This window comes from Rhinoderma darwinii, chromosome 9 (assembly GCF_050947455.1).
Source record: "Rhinoderma darwinii isolate aRhiDar2 chromosome 9, aRhiDar2.hap1, whole genome shotgun sequence".
In the NCBI taxonomy this organism is placed as follows: Eukaryota; Metazoa; Chordata; class Amphibia; order Anura; family Rhinodermatidae; genus Rhinoderma; species Rhinoderma darwinii.
Genome location: NC_134695.1, coordinates 49,791,390 through 49,811,943, shown reverse-complemented (window position 1 = coordinate 49,811,943; position 20,554 = coordinate 49,791,390). Strand labels below are relative to the sequence as shown.

Below are 20,554 nucleotides of genomic sequence, written 5' to 3'. Positions count from 1 at the left end.
GGTCACTGATTGGTCAGCGTCATACACTCCTCTGTACAACGCCCAGTTGGTCAAAAGTAAAAACACGCCCAGTTGTCCATTAAGAAACTCATTAGCATAAATCTAAAATAGCTCATAACTTGCTCAAAAATGATCGTTTCTCAAAATAAAAACCGCTGTTATCTACATTACAGCGCCAATCACATTATGTAGGAGACAGGGCACTTATAATCTGGTGACAGAGCCTCTTTAAAATGTCTTCTTTTTTTCAAAAACATTTCCACCCTTTCTATGGGCTATGTCTAAGTATTGAAGTTTAGCCCCATTAAAGTCAAGCAACATTGGACATAATCCCATTGGTTCTAGCTAATAAAGGGGGGTTCTGAGTGGACACATCACTCTATTTTTCCACTCATAATAATAAAAAGGACACAGCTTTTATTATTTATGTACCTCTTATGCATTAGGAACACAACCTGAAAAACAAAAAAACTCTTTGTTCTCTGCACATAACTAGTAGTGTTAACAACAGATACAACCACAAAACAATTTAAGTTGCTCGTGAAAAATACAGTAAGTCACTTCTTAGTTGTACCCAAGTCTGAAGTCTATAATTTATTGCTAGGTATTACTGGTACCATATGCTGTCCCCAGGCATTGAGTGACTTAGTATTTCCTCACCTAATCAATAGGATACAGCGGTATTTGGTTGGAGATAGTCAATTCTAAATGGCTGAGACTAATTTGGTGCAACTGAAACAAGCTACCGAAATATTACCAAGTGCTTTTCAATTAGCCAGATGGGTATTCATTGCATTAAGTTGATGGAAAGATCAGAAATTCCTGGTATTCTATGGGGTACTTCCATCACTTGGCTTTAGCAAACCCAACACGATCATTAGCTCGGTCAAAAACTGTATAATATTGGCCAATGAAGACGTCTCCCAGTATCCAGAGGGGTCCAGCTGGAGGGGGAATATCGAGACCCATGAAGCCACTCACGCAGATTGTATGGCTTCCTTGCGTCACCTGTTAGAATATAAGGAGTGTTAGACTAGTTATATTTAGGACTCTTAAAAATATAGTAGACAAGAGGGAACGCGTAAACAACTCAGGTTATTCGGACATCAAGATCTTTACCCATCCGAGAGATGAAGCTCTATCATTTTTAAATTAAAGGAGTTGTCTAATCAACAAAGTTGGCCTGAGGTTGGCCCAGTGTTTTTTTCAGTGTTTTTATGTAAAAATAACTGGAAAATATTTTACTGTAATTCTTACAGGAAAATACAGCATTTTTCCATAGGCGTAATTTAAAGCTCGGTGGGGGGTGGGGCAATGCAAAGCTGTAACAGGGCCCCCCACTTACCATTTATAATACTGATTTTGTCTTATCTGGCAGAGGAGAACCATAGAGAAATGGCAGGCACCACTATGCAAATTTAGAATTTGGGGTGCAAAACCAGCGTCTAACAGGACTAATGATACAGAGAAAGTGACCACCCAAAAGGTATGCACACCAAAAATTGTATACAAATATAGATTTTTTTTTTATTAACATATAGAAAAAGAGAAATCTATATATATATATACAAACAAACAATACAGATTAAAACACCATTAAAACAAAGAGGGGAAAAGACAAATACAAGTGAGGGTCACAGAAAATAATGAGGCACTTTTGCGGTGATGGCCAAAAAATAAGGGCTGGGACCAGACAGAAAATGTCAAGAATTGTTGCTCTCCACACAAAATAGCATAAATAACTTCCTAAAGAAAAGTTCTGTGTTATAATAAGAGAAAACATATGAGGTCTGGTCTGGTCTGGACAAACACCGCAAATGGAACCCCACGCGTATCGCCAGTCTACAAACCAGCTTCCTTAGGGGCACCATGTGGCAGAAGAGTCTTTGGGCCCCCTTAGGCACCAGGGCCCGGGAGCGACTTCTGCCTCTGCACCTCCTATAGCTACACTCCTGTATCTTTCTCTCTATGTAGTTATCAGGTGAAACACAAATTTCCTCACTTTCTTACCTTCAGGGTGTACTGTTCTCCTGTCAGGGTGTATTCTCGCCCTCCAAGGCGCAGTGAGATGACAGGTAATGAAGAGACCATCTCACACTGCACCATATACTGTAAAACAAAGGAGTTTTTTTCTTTACTTGCAGAGTCTTTAGAATTACCTTACGTAGGTGTTTGCAGTTCTGCGGGACTTCATTTCCAGAATAGATTTGTTGTAAAGTAGATGCACTCTCAAAGTTAGAGAAGACGTCTGTATCAGATGAGGTGATTGTAAAAAGTCATAAAAATGTATTTTGTATGACATTCCTCTTCATTTATTTCTAATTGGGGAATGGAATAGTGTGCCTATTAGGGCATATGGACATCATATAGGGACCCCTATGGTACACTGTATGAGCAAGAGTGGAGAGCCGCTGACAAACACTGTCTCTGGATCTGGCAGGCTAGACCCATCCATGTATCACATGGACAGCCATTCATCTCAATGGCCGCCATGTAATGCTACATTTCCCCAGCCTTTCTGTATCTCTATATATATATATATATAATGTTTGATTTCAATGACCTATAACGATACATAAAGCAAATTTGAAGGGACCCTAAACCTACAGTCTATCTCCATTCACTGTGATGCTGAATGTTATGTGTTGTTAATATTAGGCAATCATTTCAGATTTGGGAGAGACTGATTGTAGCTTTCTTCAATGGGATTGCTGAAAATTCTTTGTCCCAATGATCACTACTTGACAATTTTTACCTTTATATACTTTATGATTTGGCCCTCTACTATACCCAGCCCATCCCCTCACATGTACATGTGGCACACTTGGCAAGGCTCTTTTTCCTATACCGTAAATAAAAATTGTACACATAAAAACACGTAAAAGAGTCTATGAACATGTACAGCGCATGCACCAAGATTACTCCCCGATGAATATACGGAGTGTAAATACTAAACAATGTGTAAACATAGCCTAAGGGCCAGGGTCATAACTAGAAAAAACTGGGCCCCATAGCAAACTTTTGAGTGCCCCCCCCCCTCCCCTCGGTGCTACACACAGCCCCCCTTATAGATAACCCCCCCTCTAGATAGTGCCCCCCATAGATTGTCCAATACATGCCCCCTGTAGACTGCGCTATACAGCCCCCCAGTAGATAGTGTCACACCCCCCTTGTAGATAGTGCCACCCTTCCTCCTGTAGATAGTGCCACCCTTCCTCCTTGTAGACAGTGCCATACAGCCCCCATTGTAGATAGTGCCATACAGCCCCCTGTAAATAGTGCTCCCTGTAGATAGTGCCATACAGCCCCCTTTAAATGGTGCCCCTGTAAATAGTGCCATACAGCCCCCCTGTAGATAGAGCCTCCACCTCCCCCTTGCAGATAGTGCCATACAGCCCCCTGTAGATAGTGCCATACAGCCCCCTGTAAGTAGTGCCCCCTGTATATAGTGCCCCCACCTCCCCCTTGTAGATCGTGCCACCCACCTCCCCCTTGTAGATAGTGCCATACAGCCCCCTGTAAATAGTGCCCCCTGTATATAGTGCCCCCACCTCCCCCTTTTAGATCATGCCCCCCATCTCCCCCTTGTAGATAGTGCCATACAGCCCTCTGTAGATAGTGCCATACAGCCCCCCTGTAGAAAGTGCCCCCACCTCCCCCTTGTATAGTGCCATACAGCCCCTCTGTAAATAGTGCCCCCCCTGCATATAGTGCCTCCAACTTCCCCTTGTAGATAGTGCCATACAGCCCCCTGTAGATAGTGCCATACAGCCCCCTGTAGAAAGTGCCCCCCACCTTGTAGATAGTGCCATACAGCCACCCCTTGTAGATAGTTCCAGACAGCTCCCCGTTGTAGATAGCGCCCCCACCTCTCCCTTGTAGATAGTGCCATACAGCCCCCCTGTAGATAGCAACCCCCACCTACCCTTTGTAGATCCGACGGGATCCTTGCGTAGGCACGTAGTGATCAGTTGATGTCATCACGCCGGCTTGTCCATGCACCTGATAGGCTGCAGGCTGTACATGGCTTGTAGGATGCAGATACTATTGATTGTGGCGTCGCTCCCGCTGTAGCAGCAACAGAGGCTGCTAGCGGCGCCACTGGGCAGCAGTGGGCGGCACGGGCCCCCTCACACCACAGGCCCCGTAGCAGCTATAGCTGCTACAGCAGTAGTTACACCACTGCTCTGAGCTGTCAGTACAACTTCTAAGAATAATTGAGACGCTGTAGTGTTTTATGCTTATGTTCTTCATTTATTTGTAATAGGCTTTTCTCGAGTGTACTTCATAATTTTATAAAATGGATTGAGAGGCCAAATGTAGTAGCTAAAAAACACGCTAATGAAAAACTCTCACCTCTCCTTGAGTTAATGGGACAGCTCCAATAGCTTTCTGTAGTGCAGTCACTTCTTCTTTTGGGCCAGTGATCAGTGAGGTCCCAGTGTCTACAATGGCTGAACAGCCACCTTTACATAGTGTGAGTTGATCCCCAACACCCAACCTATAGAGATACAAGTAAGACAAAGCACAGTAAGACATATGCATTTACAAAGCTGATATTGCATTTTCTTTATTTATTTTTTTCAAAATAATACTCTACATTTCTTTTGCCAGAACATAAAACAGACTCAAAAATCAGTCTGCAGGAAAATAGGGCAACTGCAATATATTTTACAAATACAATAGTACAATTATAACAATGGTGCTTCTAAATATTCCTTAGGCTTCGTTCACATCTGCGTTGGGGTCCCGTTCTGATGTTCCGTTGGAGGTTTCTGTCAGAACGGGACGCTGAGCAGACACAAACTGACACCGACGGAAACCAGAGGTTTCCGTTTCCGCCACCATTGATTTCAATGGTGACGGATCCGGTGCCCATGATTCCCGTTTTTGTCTGTTCTGCACCGGACCCGTCGTTTTGACGGAAGCAATAGCATAGTCGACTATGCTATAGCTTCTCTATTGCTTCCGGCAAAACGACGGGTCCGGTGCACAACAGACACGAACTGGAACCATGGGCACCGGATCCGTCACCATTGAAATCAATGGTTTCCGTCTGTGTCAGTTTGTGTCTGTTCAGGGTCCTGTTCTGACGGAAACCTCTGACGGAACCCCAACGCAGATGTGAACGAAGTCTTACACTGCACAAATAACAGTATCAACTGTTAAAATAATGCTTTCTTTTACAGTATGCAAAAAATACCTCAATAGAGTGCCCAAATAATACCATGGTATATTGAACAAATAATACAACCACAACGTCCAAATAGCAGCAGTAAACGGTGCTCCAAAAATTCCACCAAAAAGTTCATAAAAAAATAATGCCATACAGTGCTCAAATAACAGTACCACATAATGCCCAAATAAAAGTGTTGGATAGTGCCTAAATAATGCAGCCACATGCTGCCCAAATAATAGGGCTATACAGTGCCATAGTAATAGTAATCAAGCCCCAGGTTTCCAAGTTTGTTAATCTTGATCCATTATACTTGTGGGTAACTTACCTCCTTACCTGAGGGAGGTAAGTGAGTCTCTGGGGCCTTTTTGACTTCTCTGTACCCTAGCCCTAACTGCAATCGTCAAAAGTTGCAACTTTGAGAGCCATTTAGTGGCCGCCCTTCTGGTCTATGTATATTAAGCTTATTTCTTGTATAATAAATTCTGAAATATTTTGTGTTCAATTTCTTCATTTCTCTGGTTGCTGTCAGTGAATGGAAACATTCATGTTTAAATTCAGAAGGTGAAACCTGCTCATATCAAACAAAACTCATAAACACGTGCAGAGCTCCTTATTAATGAGAACTATAATATACCTAACCAGCATTTAGAACAGGTTTTAAGCGGATTGTTTCAATTCAATAAGGGCAGATACAGACGGACGTTGCGTTTTTGCGCGCGCAAACAACGCTGCGTTTTGCGCGCGCAAAAACCATTTGACAGCTGCGTGTGTCATCCGTGTCTGATGCGCGGCTGCGTGATTTTCGCGCAGCCGTCATCATAGAGATGAGGCTAGTCGACGGCCGTCACTGTCCAAGGTGCTGAAAGAGCTAACTCTTTCAGCACCCTCGACAGTGAATGCCGAACACATCCTATCGAAAAACCTGTTGAAAAAAAAGAAAAAGTTCGTACTTACCGAGAACTTCCCGGCCGTTTCCTTGGTGACGCGTCCTTGGTGACGCGCCTCTCGACATCGGGCCCCACCTCCCTGGATGACGCGCCAGTCCATGTGACCGCTGCAGCCTGTGCTTGGCCTGTGATTGGCTGGAGCTGTCACTTGGACTGAATTGTCATCCCGGGAGGTCAGACTGGAGGAAGAAGCCGGGAGTTAGCGGTAAGTTTTTTTTCTACAGGTTCATGTATATTGGGATCGGAAGTCACTGTCCATGGTGCTGAAACAGTTTAACTCTTTCAGCACCATGGACAGTGACTATCTCCTGACGTCGCGTACCGATAATTTTTTTGCCGGGTTCGGCCAAAACGAGTTCGGCCGAACCCGGTGAAGTTCGGTTCGCTTGTCCGGCTTCGCTCATCGCAAAGACACTCCGTTTGGATGGTCGGAAACAGAAAAGCACGTGGTGCTTTTCTGTTTACATTTATCCTTTTGACAGCTGGTGCGCTGTTTCAGTCGGTTCGCACGGAAGTGCATCCGTGCAACCTGCGTGGTTTTCACGCACCCATTGACTTCAATGGGTGCGTGATGCGCGAAATACTCAGAGTTATTGAACCTGTCGCGCTTTTTGTGGAGCAGACAAACGCTGCGCAAAAAGCACGGACTGTCTGTACTGCCCCATAGACTTGTATTGGTCCATGCGTGCCGCGTGAAAACCACGCGGCCCGCACGGACCGAATACACGCTCGTGTGAATCCCCCCTAACTGCAAGATGTTGTCTTTGAAGCTGAAGAATTAAAATACAAAGTATATTAGAAAATCACACAACCCTCCAAGATGGAATGAACAACCGATATTTACATAAAACAGGAAAAACCCCTATATGGGGATCTAAAAAATCCTCATGGTCCACAGTAGTGAATCTCCCTCCTTGCTTGAGACAACAAATGCTTCTACTGAGCCATCAGCGGTCTCAAAAGACAATTGCAGCCAGTTTCTTTTATAATAGGCCGGGTTCGCACGTAGCATAAATACTGCTGATTTTCTGCAACGGATTTCGTTGCGGAAATTCCACAGCATAATACAGTAGCAGCAGAAAGGATGAGATTTGAACAAATCCCATCCACACTCTGCGTAAATGACAAGCGGAAGAAACACTCAGAAATTGACCTGCCGTGCGTTATTTTTTAATCCGCAGTATGTCAATTGTATTTGTTACTTTTTTCTTGCAGATTTTCTTCATTGAATTAAATGGGCAGGTAAGACCCGCAACAAACAGCAGATGTTGCGATTTTTGCAGTGGAAAAGCTACAATTTCACCGCAAAAATCGCAACTCAGAAAAAATAAAAATCTTATACTTACCCAACCCATAATTCTGTGCTTCTTTGTCCATGTCGGCCTCCTGGGATGACGCTTCATCCCATGTGACTCCTGCAGCCAATCACAGGCTGCAGCGGTCACATGGGATGAAACATCATCCCAGGAGGCCGGTCTGCAGGACGTCAGAGGAGCGTGTCGCCATGGCTACGGGTAAGTATGAAACTTTTTTTTTTTACGTGCAGTTATCTGCAACAGAAATTCTGGCTTTGTGCGGTTTTCGATTGGAATTCCCTGCGGCGATCAGGGCGGATACGCTGTGTGCTTTTACATCCGCCCTGTGTGAACATACCCTTAGAGTTTGGGTTGTGTTCACCTTCTGCTTACCTTTTTTCCAACAGAAGGAAAACATTACATGCAACTTTCTATATTACATAAAATGATTGCAGACTTTCACAGAATAATTAGACAGAATACAAAATAAAAGATAAAATATGCAAACAAGTAGCTCTTTGCTTTCTACTTACTGGTCCATGTGAATTTCCCAATATGCCTTGCGGGTGACATTCAAGTAATTAAAGTCCCCCGTGTAATACTTGGGGTCGGTGCCCCCCAGTAAAAGCTCACCACCAGGTTGGGATTCTGGGTTTCTAGGAAAATAAATGAACATTTTAGCAAATGACATTAGGTTTTCACTGACAGCCAGGTGTTATATTAACTCATGTATAATGTTATTACGAGTCTTTCTTTTAATGAATTCAATGTAACATTCAAACATTACTGTACTGAGGGCTGTAAATATAAATCCACCAAAAAAGGTTTTATGGGTAATAGTTGACATCATTTTGTGGGATTTTTCTGAGCTGTGTGTTCCACACTGCAATATTAGGCTTCATGCACACACCCGTATTACGACTCAATCTTGTATCTAGCCGTGATAGAGATCCCATAGAGGTTCATGGGGCTTTACTGCCTCCAATTTCATTTGGTTTTTCATATGTTTAAAGGTATTCTACACTAGGACCATTGCTTCTATCCTGTACGGCACCCAACGGAGCCTGTATGGCAGCACAATACTAGGCAGCTAATGGCCTCCATGCAGACTGCTCTATGCATGAGCCCTTGTGTTGTACAGATCCATAACGAAGTTCCTATGGACAACTATGGGCCTATACTGCACCTTTGTATGCCTCTGATATCTATGAATTATTTACCATTTCTTTAAATAGCGACATCATATTCCATGGCATGGTACAGGAAGCCAATTGACCTCTTGTAGTGTGGAAGGAAACCGGAGTACCCCACAATCACAAGGAGACTATACAAAGTTCATCTAGATGTTGGCCCTGGTCAGAATCGAGCCCAGGGCCCCAGTGCTGCCAGATGACAATGTGCAGAAACATTCATAATGGTTCATAATGGTTCTTGCCGTCGATCTGGAGGTTCATAATGTTGGATAGAGACTGACTGCTTGTATTCCCTATGCAGCATAAAATACTTCGTACAGGTGCTTGGTCACGTCTGTTGTATTAATATGACAAGCATTCAATAAAGACATAATTTGTGTTTATTTTTCAATTTATTTATTTTTTGTTCCAAAGAAAAGACGAGAACTGCCACAATTGACTCAATGAGGAGGTAGATACTCAACTTCAACTAGCTTTAAGGAGATCTGTCACCTCAATATGATGCCCTAGGTAAAGGCAGCATATCACAGGGACAGGTCTGTTCTCCTATTAGCCAAACTGCACAATATTTTTTTGTGCCATTTTTGCTAGTTGGAGCGATCAAAGAATACACCAGACTCACAGTCATGAGTCCGCTATATTTAAGAGGAGGGCATACAGCTCGTCAATCACCGCCGAGAGGAGCATGGGGGGGGGGGGTGTACTGCTCTCCTTAGGAAAACTCCGGTCTCGTAATGTAACTATAACTTTTTTGATCGCTGTTATTAGCCAAACAGCACAATAACTTTTTGGGCCATTTCGGCCAATAGGGGAATAGACCTGTCCCTGTAATATGCTGCCCTTACCTAGGGCGGCATATTCAGCTGACAAATAGGCTTTCAACACTATAGCTATGCCACTGGGTTGAACCAAAGTCACATAATTGAATGTAGGATGTCAAAGCCAATCACAGGAATTCTTCTCTCTTGCTGCAAATAAATAGATTTTTTTCTAATAAGAATATTGTTCTTACCTGTTCAGGTAAAAGGAGAAAATATCATTCTCCAACAACTTCTGCTGCATCATGTTGTCAAATACCGGAGGGACACCATCCACAGAGATTCGTGGGTAAGCCATTCCCAAAATGCCATCAAACTTTGCTGCTATAAAAGTAATTCCTGGCTGCTTGATGGCTTCACCAAAAAGTTGGCCTTTCACTGCTAGGTTGCCAATCTGGGAATAATTGTTGGAGAGAAGGAAGACAATGCATGAGAATGAGAATTATATCACTGCTTCAGAAAATATTAATATTTGAGGGGTAATAAATTCTTCATAGCGCATCTGTAGGCAAAAACGATTGCTTATAGAACCCACCCTTATGTGTTATTCCTTATACTATAGAACACACTCATAGATTTTTTTTATGCCTTTATATAATACTTTACTTCCATAAAGTGAATTTACAGTTTTTAGGCTTCGTTCACATCTGCGTCAGTGTTTCCGTTGCCCTGCTCCGTCATAGTAGCAGACCAACAAAAGTACCGGAAGTGACGGAACCGTTGCATGACGGACACCATTAGAGCCCGGTCAAACCCATCGACTTAATGGGCTACGTTGGGTATCCCCATGGTGTCTGTCATTTTTTTATACAAAATAGCACAGAATATTGCGCTATTTTAGCCAGCATTTTTGAACGGATCTGTGAAGGAGGCTACGAACGGAGCCTCCAACACAGATGTGGACGAAGCCTTAAAGTGTAGCTAAACATTTGACAAAATTCTGACATGTCATGATGACATGTCAGAAGTTTGGATTGGTGGGGGTCCGAGCACTGAGGCCCCCACCAATCGCTAGAATGAAGCAGCTGAAGCGCTCGTGTAAGCTTTTTCCGGAAAGCCGATGTATCGGAGTACGGGCTCATAGACTTTCTATTGAGTCCATACACTGATACATTTATTTCTGTAAAAAGCCGAACAGACACGAAGCGGCTGAGCGCTCACACGAGCTATCAGCAGCTTCGTTCTAGCGATTGGTGGGGGTCTCAGACCCCCACCAATGCAAACTTCTGACATGTCACTATGACATAAGTTTGTCAAAAGTTTAGCTGCACTTTAACAACAGCTGTGCTGCTTAATTTCTATACAAATCTTTACAGTGATGGGAGCTAAATAGAAATCGCCTACATAATCAATGTTAAAGAAGAACTCCAGATTTTTTCCGCAGCCCCTGTTTGCAAATGTGATGTCGTATAAAGGACAAGACCACACCCACATGCGGTGACGAATTTTGCTGTTAAAACCACAGTTTATTGGCGGCCTGACCCTGCTGTGTTCGCACCCTGACAATATGCAGTAAGCTCCACATAGGGGTGGCTACAGGCAGCCAGAATTTCTTCATTTTACTTTATGATTATATAGGGGATTTGGAGCTCTTATATCATCCAATTGCTCTAACGATAAATTAGGGAATTAATCTACACCGAATTTTGGATCAATTAGTGTAAAATTCAAAACAATGTTCAAGGGTAAATATTTTAAGGGGAAACTAAAATCAGACTGCGCTTTCCCATACAGTAAAGAAAATGGTATACCAATATGTATAGCTGCCCGATGGATGCCAAAAGGACACTCTCTTGGCATCCATTGGGTCTATATGGGCCTATGGACTCGTTCAGTGTTTGCATCCGGGGTATCTCCCAGCACATATGCTGAATACACAACACATATGTGCCACCATCATTTTACGGTTTATTTTGAACTGTAATCTACAGAAAGTAACGTTCCAAATATTTTATATTACTTGTACTGATTGTGACTTAACCCCTTAGTGACCAGCCTATTTTAGGCCTTAATGACCAAGCTATTTTTTAAGTTTTTCCATCGTCTCATTCAAACTGCTATAACTTTTTTAATTTTGCGTCGATATAGCTGTATAAGGTCTTGTTTTTTTGCGGGACAAGTTGTATTTTTTAATAGCACCATTTTGGGTACATAGAATTTAATGATTAACTTTTTTTGGGGGGAACAGAAAAAAAACAGCAATTTCGCCACACTTTTTTGCGTCCTAAATTTACACCGTGTACCATGTGGTATAAACAACACAATAATTTTATTCAGCAGGATGTTATAATTGCAATGATACCAAATTTATATAGATTTTGTATGTTTTACCACTTTTACACAGTAAAAACACATTTTTTTCAAAATTATTTGTTTTTGTGTCTCCAAATTTCATGAGCCATAACTTTTGATTTTTTCCACCTATGCAGTTTGTATGAGGGCTTTTTTTTTTGTGGGACGACTTGTAGTTTTTATTGATACAATTTTGGAGTAAACGCGACTTTTTGATCACTTTTTATCACATTTTTGTTAAGGCAGGATTCACAGAAAACAGCAAAGTATTTTTTACAGTGTTCACCGTGCAGGTTACATAACGTAATATCTTTATATTTGGGGTCGTTACGGACGCGGCAATACCAAATATGTGTAACTTTTTTTTAAATAATAAAGCATTTTGTAAGGGGAAAAAGTGGGTTTTTCACTAGGGGACTTCACTATGTGATCCTCCAATCGCTTTTATAATGCACTGCAATACTTTTGTATTGCAGTGTATTACTGCCTGTCCGTGTAAAATGGACAGGAATCTGCTATGGCCATGCCTCTGGCATGACCTAGCAGGTATAACTAGTGGCAGAGCTGGCGGCCTTTATTAGGCCTCCCGGCTGCCATAGAAACCACCGACACCCTGTGATCTTACTCAGGGTGCTGGTGGGGTGGGAGAGGGCGCTCCCTCCCTCTCTCCAAAACCACTCAGATGCGGCACTCAATAGCAACTGAGGGGTTAAACTGGCGAGATCGATACTCTTATCGATCTCGTCCGTTTGAGCAGGGCTGCTCCCAATCCTCAGTTACCGGAGGCAGCTGAGAGCAGGGAGAGTTAACGTTTATTTATTCCGATGCAGCGCCGTGAAAAGGCGTATGCATATGAATAAATACCATTAGTGACCGCCGTGAAAAGGTGTATTGGCGCTCACTAATGGGTTAAAGACTGCATTATAGATCATAGCTACATTCAGATTTCTGGTGGTTGCTACTTGACAGACAGATGGACATGTAAAAGCTTTGCGTAGATCCTATAATGCCATGCCCTGTACTACTGCACTGCATTCTGCGAGAGCTATTTATATCTAAATCAGATGCCATAGACGTACACATGTCTTCACATATACAGTGCCTGTGTAAAGACTTCACTTCCCAAAAAGCTATTTAGTAGTCAGTAGGAATTTTTTTCAGGTTTGGACCTTTGTAAATGTAGATAACTAAATCTGTCCCTATGTATAATGTATATAGTCATGATCTCATGTTTATTTTTATATATAACATGTTTAGCTAACCTTTGGAGTTTAAGGGGTTTTCAGGATAAAAAAAAAAAGGGTAGGCTTATTTTTTTTCCAGAAACAGCGCCACTCTTGTCTATGGGTTGTGTATGGTAGTGCAGCTCAACCCCATCCAGTTGATTACCAGACACAGCCCATGGACAGGAAGTGGACCTGTCAGCTCTCCTGATAAATACATTGAAAACTAAAACCGTTGGGGTATGTTCACACTCAGTGTTTTCAGGCGTATTTCGTGGCCTAAACGCCTCGAAATATGTCTTGAAAAACGCTAGTGAAACGCCAGCAAACAGCTTCCCATTAAAATCAATGTTCAGACTGGGATTTTTTTTTTTATGCCGCTGTTTTAAAAAAGGCACGTAAAAGACGCCAAGTAAAAAGAGGGAGCATGTCACTTCTTGAGCCGCTTTTGGAGCGGTTTTTCAAAGGGTCAATTCAAAAACAGGTCTTAAAACGGCTTAAAAAGAAAACCTCAAAATAACTTTTTCTGCTTCAAAAACGGCTGAAAATCAAAGTCTGTTTTTCCTTGAAAACAGCTCCGTAAGTTTCAGCCGTTTTTAATTGTGAGTGTGGACATACCCTTAGTGTTAAGAGGTGTTACTGTTACCATTCCCCTTGTCAACAAGACATGTCCCTACATTGTCCAGTGCCAGACTGTGCAGCAACACACTTTATTGTTAAGAGGAATGTTGTTAAATTATTCATACATTTCCAGGAGAAATAACAGAGGAACAAGTTCTAAGAGAAGATACTCCAGAAGTGTTATTTTATGGAGAATACGAAGAGACATATCAGAAGAGCCAACAGGTTATCTTTAAGCTACCGCTATAACATATATATAAATTTATCAGGGATGTTAACTTTTTTCGACATTATTTTTTTAAATTAAATATTGTAAACTTATTGTTGTGCAACATTTTCCCAATAAGATGACAATACACCTTAAGAGGACATTACACTCAGACCATATAAAACCACACAAAGTCACGCACAAGACTGATTGAGAAATTACCGTCACAGTGTCCTGACTCAGGTACCCAGATAGACTGCCACTGCCATACTGGATGGAGAAAGCTGTGCCATTTTTTACAAAGGTGGAGGATTTGGATGAATCATACTTGTGGTGTAGCACTAAAAAAGAAGAGTCTTCTCAGGTAAGTGGTTATTGTTAATACTTATATCTAATATATATATACAGTATATTTGTTTGTCAACAACTAAATGAAATTTAGAATTTATTGACATGTTAATAAATGGGTTTTCTGGTCTTTAAATATTATGTGTAAATGGTTTAACTGTAGTAATCTTAGAATTCTACTAATGTACTGTCTGTAGCTAAAATGCCTCTGTAAGCCAGTCTTACATGAAGTCACATGACCTGGTGTTTATCTCTTGCACATGTGTGGTTCTGTACCCTGAATATATGGTTATCTCTTCTCTCCCCCCACCCTGTAGTACGGGACTTCAAACAACATATGCGTTTTATCTCTACTGCTCCCTGCTCTCCCCTTTCCTCCCAGTCTTTGGAGGGATGTGTTTCACATGCTGGGTAGCAGATAGTGTAGAGTCTAGAAGCAAAAAAGCCGATATGTGGCTCAGAAGCAGACAATGAGTAATTACAGCACTACCTTACATCTTGTAATAGAGGGGCATGTTGGCAGCGGGATATAGAGGCAGTGTCTGTGAGAGGGAAGAGGAAGTATGGGAACTGTAGTCCTTTACATGGTAATTCCACCCACAGCAAGCTCTAGCAAAATGAAAACGACAGTGTTGCACAGAGCAGGGCAACATAATAAAAATGTAAACTAGCCACTTCCGAGCTATGGTGGCTTCATTTGGTGACCACACATAGTTACTTTTCTGTGTTTTTCATAAGATCAGAAAACCCCTTTAACATACAAGACAATATAATTGGAAACCTCAAATCATAAGTGCTTACTTTATGGCATGTACTGTACTTGATAAGATGCATTAATTGTCTCATGAGATATTTAGTTTCTTTTTCAGACTGTTCCATATACAGTAAAATTCCTTTAATCTGATAATCCAGATGTCTCAATCTGGCGCAGAACTACAATATAATGTGAAATTTCACAAGGTCAGGAGCAAAAGGCTGCTCCCAAATGGATTGTCACCCAGCTTTTTCATACTACTGAAAAGCAAATTTGCCTAGTTATGCAGTGATAAATCACAAGCCTCGAAACCACTGCAAAACTTGGCTGATTTACCTTTCTTGAGTCTGGAAAAGATGGCTGACATCGCTTGTGTTAGTGGTAATGGCAGCCATATTGGTTGTCACCAATCACATAATAAAGACATCCCTGGTGACGTGACTTAACAGTTTATTACAGAAATGTATATATTGTAATATTGTAAAATATATTGCATATAATGTATATATTGTAATATACTGGGATTTAAAGTACTCACAGCAAGCAATGTCCAGTAGGGAGCAGTGGATGGATGGAACCCAGAGATTAGAAGAACCTGTGTCAAACACCACTGTGAAGAGCTGTGGAGGGGTCCCGATGCCAATCTCTCCATAGTACTGAGCCTAAAGGAGGCGAGGGGATAGGTGAGGGTGTGAACCATCGTTTTCAAATTTATGTAAAAAAGTGGCTATTCCACAAGTTTACATTGCAGACAATGAAAGTGTTAGAGAATAACCAGCACCATATGCTCTGCACGACTTACATCCAAATAGTTCTTCAGTGTCTCTGGTGTAGGACCTCCATTTGGTGGAAAGCCAGGGTAATACTTCTTGTATCCTTCACTTCCAATTATTTTATCCACATCCCCAACAGCTTCAGACAATGTCCGACGGATGGAGGTGAACTTTGTTAATGGTATTCTGGGTTGAAGTGGAAGATATGAGTTTAAGTTTAGAAAACAGACTTAGTGTATATATCATCATTATGGTATTGTATGGCTGTCCTAAGAGTAGATTAGTGGTTAAGGATGTTAGATGATTCAATAAAGCATCTAAGCCTCTCTTGAGATTTGCTGTGACTATTATAACCAATTTCTGAGGTGGACTATTCCACGCTTCACAGCTCTTACAGTAAAGAAGCCTTTTTGGATGCTGGAGATTGAATTCTTTCTCATCCCCCTAGGCATGGCCAAATATGGATTATAGAGAGGGAAAAAAGGTCAATTGCCCAGGAATCTCCACCATCTAGAGGCTTCCACCTCAACTTCCCTCTAGTGCTTTCTAGACACCCCCAATGGCAAGACATAGGAGTTCTAAAAAGTTTTAAGTGTATATTTAGAGGAACAATAGATCAGACCAGATTCTTGTTTTCCCCAACAACATACATTAAGTGGCAGGCTGCCCCCATACACATTAGATTGACAGTATTTGTGGACAACATTGGTAAAATCTATCAGCAATTATAGAGTATGTATGACCAACTAAATGTAGCCACACATGATATCTCAGTTACTAGGGAAGTGGCCCCCAGGAAATCAATTGCCCTGGAGCCTGCAACACCCTTGCATGAGTCATGACAGGTTTGACTGATCCATTTTCAAACAAATCCCAACAAGTCCTGATGGATCCCATTGAACTATGATAGGTTCATCAGGTTTAGTTTCTTTCATTTTTTTTTTTTAACGTAAAAAGCATGAACATACCAACCAGGGTAATATAAAGCATAAACAACCTCTGACATTGGTGGCAAAAACCAACATGCCAACAGCAGTAAGAAGTAAGGAGGAAATCCAAAGGGCAATTCCACCTCCATCCGTATTGCAAAACAACGAAGTAGTAGACCTCAAACCAAAAATATTTTAATGCCAGCTACTGGCATACTGATACACATAGCACATCAGTTATATCATACTATGTAGTCATATCCTGTGTTAAAATGCCATAACCTACAGTGGTCAGTGGCATTGACTTACACTTTACATATCAGTTATGCTGTGTGATTCCAGTTTATTATTTCTGCCAGTCAACATGCATTAAAATGCTGTACGTATCAACATTTGTCGGCAGAGCCTTGTATTTGTGAACTGAAATGTAACGGTGTCTTACTGGCAGGGCTTTCAGTCAAAGTGGCTTGGATCTAAAACTAACATTAATGATGTATGAGATTACTTCCATATCACTCCAGTTGAGACACTAAAATGTCTCAAATTAGCGTCTAAGACTGTACAATGTGTCCTGGGGATGAGGAATAGCACAGTGCATTTTACAGACACACCTTTTAACGCCTTAGCTAAGTACCAATATTTCCAGGTAACAGTTAAATCTTCCTACATCATAGTACTGTACGGTGCCTGGTGTAAAGGATCAATTGAAGAGTTCAGCTATGAAGCCACCAGAATTGTGAATGCAGCTCTGGCCCACAATACAAGCTGTTATACTGTACATGGGTCCTATGAAATGTATACAGTGTAATGCGCATAGAAAAATAACTGTACAGAGTTTTATTACATGGTTTGGTGAAGCTGCTCTCGATATCCCTGCCCCAGAAAATAAATGTACCTGCCCACCAAGAAGGTACTCAGTTTCCTATATAATGTATACACTGTAATTGTGTAATGCTTTGGTCATTAAAGTTGGCCATTTACATTAGAGAAATAACAGTCTAATGTGTTTAGTCTGACTGTCCCCAATGGCAGATGGGATTGGATTTTAACCCGCTCAATCCATTGTTTTCCAGGGAAATAAACACTGCCAGAGTTATGTGGCAATGGATTATACCTATCCCCCTGTGCCAGGAAACGTGCTCCCTCCACAGATCTGATTGTGTATATTTATGTGGGAGCCAAGTGGGATCTTAATGTATGTCTAGCCTAACATCTTAATACGGAAGTAATAACAGAAAGAAAAAAGGTAATGAAGATGTCTCACAAATGTACGAGATGGTAAAAGTATAGTCTTGGGACCCCTCTATGAGCCTTCATTTACTAATGCACCCAAAGCATTACAGTGCCGGCTTATTTCATATTGTGTTCATTAGTCAACCACTTTAAATTTGCTGACCATAGGGCCAAAGTCTATGTAAAGTGGAGTTCACTTTAATTAAGATGGCAAATTCGGAGTATACAGATTTATTTTTACTGGTAAATGCCAGAAGTATCCAACACATTCACTACAAATTATTTATGTACTGTTACTCAATATTGGATGAACCACCCATATCAGCTATTGTCTACTACTCTACGGGAAGTACACTTTTGGTAATAGATACATAAGACACCTAAATAATATTAGTTTTTTTGTCCGCAAAGCCCCAATAACTGAGAACATCTAGATTATATGCTCCTTTACTAGGATGTACACTTGCTCCACCGCGTGGGATTTTATGGTAGAATGCAATACATTCCCCATGGTACAGAAAACTGGAATAATTGCATTGATAAATATTCTCCAGTATGTATTAATATTTACTCCACAAGCACTAATATTGGGATCGCTGCTGCAGGGTGGGCTATCATATATTCTCTATGTAAAAAAACAGCCCCTATGGGCATAGATAGGTGAATAAAGGCATGTAGCATTGGTAACAAGTGCTCTAGATGTGATCAGAAATTTAAGCATTCTGAAACCCATTTAAACATTATACCCGTAAGGTGCAGTAATATTTGCAGACAGTCAGAAATCGCACTGGTTATAAGTCACATAGTCCCTATGATAACAAAGTGTATAATAATATTAATAACAAAATATATTACATAGATGGATATGAGTTTATATACAGAATACAATGTTTCGGTATTGTTACAATGTGATTATACACACACATATCTAAAGAATAATCTGTGCATCTTATCTCTTACCTGATGAGCGCTGATCCATGATGGACAAGGGCACAAAGCAGCAGTGCCCACACTAATGACACATCCATGGTGACAGGGTTTGCTGTCACCTTTGTTCTGTATATATACTTATGTCCGCTATGTTTCTTCTGTTGTCAGCAATGACCCAGCAGTCTTAGACATCTCATGAGATGTCAGCTGACCCAGCAATCATGTGATCAGGAGGAGGGGGGCACAAGGCACCTAATCCTCCTTGTACTGTTGTGTTTGTTCTGCAAAGCACTCAACATGTAAATGTTATTCTCTATAGGACAACTGCATAGTCATTGTTCTTACAAATGTCTTCTTGCTGTCTGAATTAGAGTTTATATACAGTGCAGTCCTTTCATTCAATAGGGTGCAAATTTTTAGTTGGAACAAGTGTCAGTGTGACATAACACCAGAAGAGCTGTTGTAAAGACGTGAGAGATGCCGCTATATGAAGTGAAGCATTGTACCATTACCATATGCAACCCAACGGTTATAGACAGACAGCAATGCTACAATATTCAGCTACTTGGCCACTTAGCTGATCAGATTTCGAAGACTTTTCGAAGGGTACTGTAATGGTGGGGGTAGGGAAACAGACAAGTGAGCCCTAATCTACCCGCCACTCAGTCCCTGCCTACTTGCAGCGACCCGCCCTAGGCGACGGAGTACAACTGGGCGACGGTCCCTACGCTCAATAAGTGCACGACAAAAAAACAGACAAGGGTACAAAGAAGCTAAGGGAAAAGGGGCAGTTGCCCACGGCAACACCGTGAGCAACAAGAGTGGTGAACGAGCCGAGTCAAACCAGGAATGTACAAGGTACCAAACGCAGAGCAGGAGAGTAGTGAACAAGCCGAGTCAAACCAGGAGTGTACGAGGTACCAAACACAGAGCAGGAGAGTAGTCAGTAAGCCAGGGTCAGTATGAAGCAGGGACAAATAGTCCCAGAAGCTGCAGCAGGGCCAGGAAACTAAACGAGAAGAATCACAAGCAAGGAGGAACAGGAAAGGCAGGTATAAATAGACAGAGGGCGGGAGCTAGCTCCGTCTGGCCAGGCTGTGATAGGCTCTCCCACTCCTAAGCCTGCCACCCTGAGTGGTGGAAGATGGAGTCAGTCTCACAGACATAGAAGCAGGTGCAGACTGATTACCTATGGGCGTTGACACAGAAGCTGTGCCTGGCAGATCCTTTACAGGTACTAACAAGTGAATTCACAGAAAAAGGCCATATTTACTGATACAAGAGTAGGTACAACACCAGTTCCCATAAGGATGCGGACAGGCAAATGCTACTGTAATGTCAGGATAGGGAGACAGACAGGTGAGCCCTAATCTACCTGCCACTCAGTCCCTGCCTACTTGCACAGCCCATCCTAGGCGATGGCGTACAACTGGGTCCCTACGCTCAATATGTGCACGACAGACAAACAAGACAAGGGTACACAAAAGCAAAGGAAGTGGGGCAGTTGCCCACAGCAACACCGTGAGCAACAGAGTAGTGGACGAGCCAAGTCAAACCAGGAGTGTACGTGGTAACAAATGCAGAGCAGGAGAATAGTCAGTCAAGCCAGGGTCAATATGAAGCAGAGGTCAATGGTAACAGCAGGAACAGCACAGCCAGGAAGCAAGAGAATCACAGGCAAAGGACAAGCAGCAAATGAAGGTATAAGTAGACCAAGGGCGGGAGCTAGAACCGTCTGGCCAGGCTTTGATAGGCTCTCCCACTCCTCTGCCTACCAGCCTGAGTGGTAGCAGATCGAGTCACTCTAGCAG

General features: G+C 42.0%; 1 protein-coding gene across 1 annotated transcript; it reads right to left on the bottom strand.

Annotated features, from left to right (window-relative positions):
- Window positions 1-411: 411 nt before the first annotated feature.
- Window positions 412-18,963, bottom strand: LOC142660780 (cathepsin D-like). The gene is made up of 9 exons (XM_075837628.1): window positions 18,774-18,963; window positions 15,681-15,837; window positions 15,417-15,540; window positions 13,999-14,117; window positions 9,627-9,826; window positions 7,955-8,077; window positions 4,357-4,501; window positions 2,011-2,109; window positions 412-1,008 (listed from the first exon to the last, which is right to left on the bottom strand). The coding sequence occupies exons 1-9, from the start codon at window positions 18,839-18,841 to the stop codon at window positions 847-849; spliced, it is 1,197 nt and encodes a 398-aa protein (XP_075693743.1). The 5' UTR covers window positions 18,842-18,963; the 3' UTR covers window positions 412-846.
- Window positions 18,964-20,554: the final 1,591 nt, after the last annotated feature.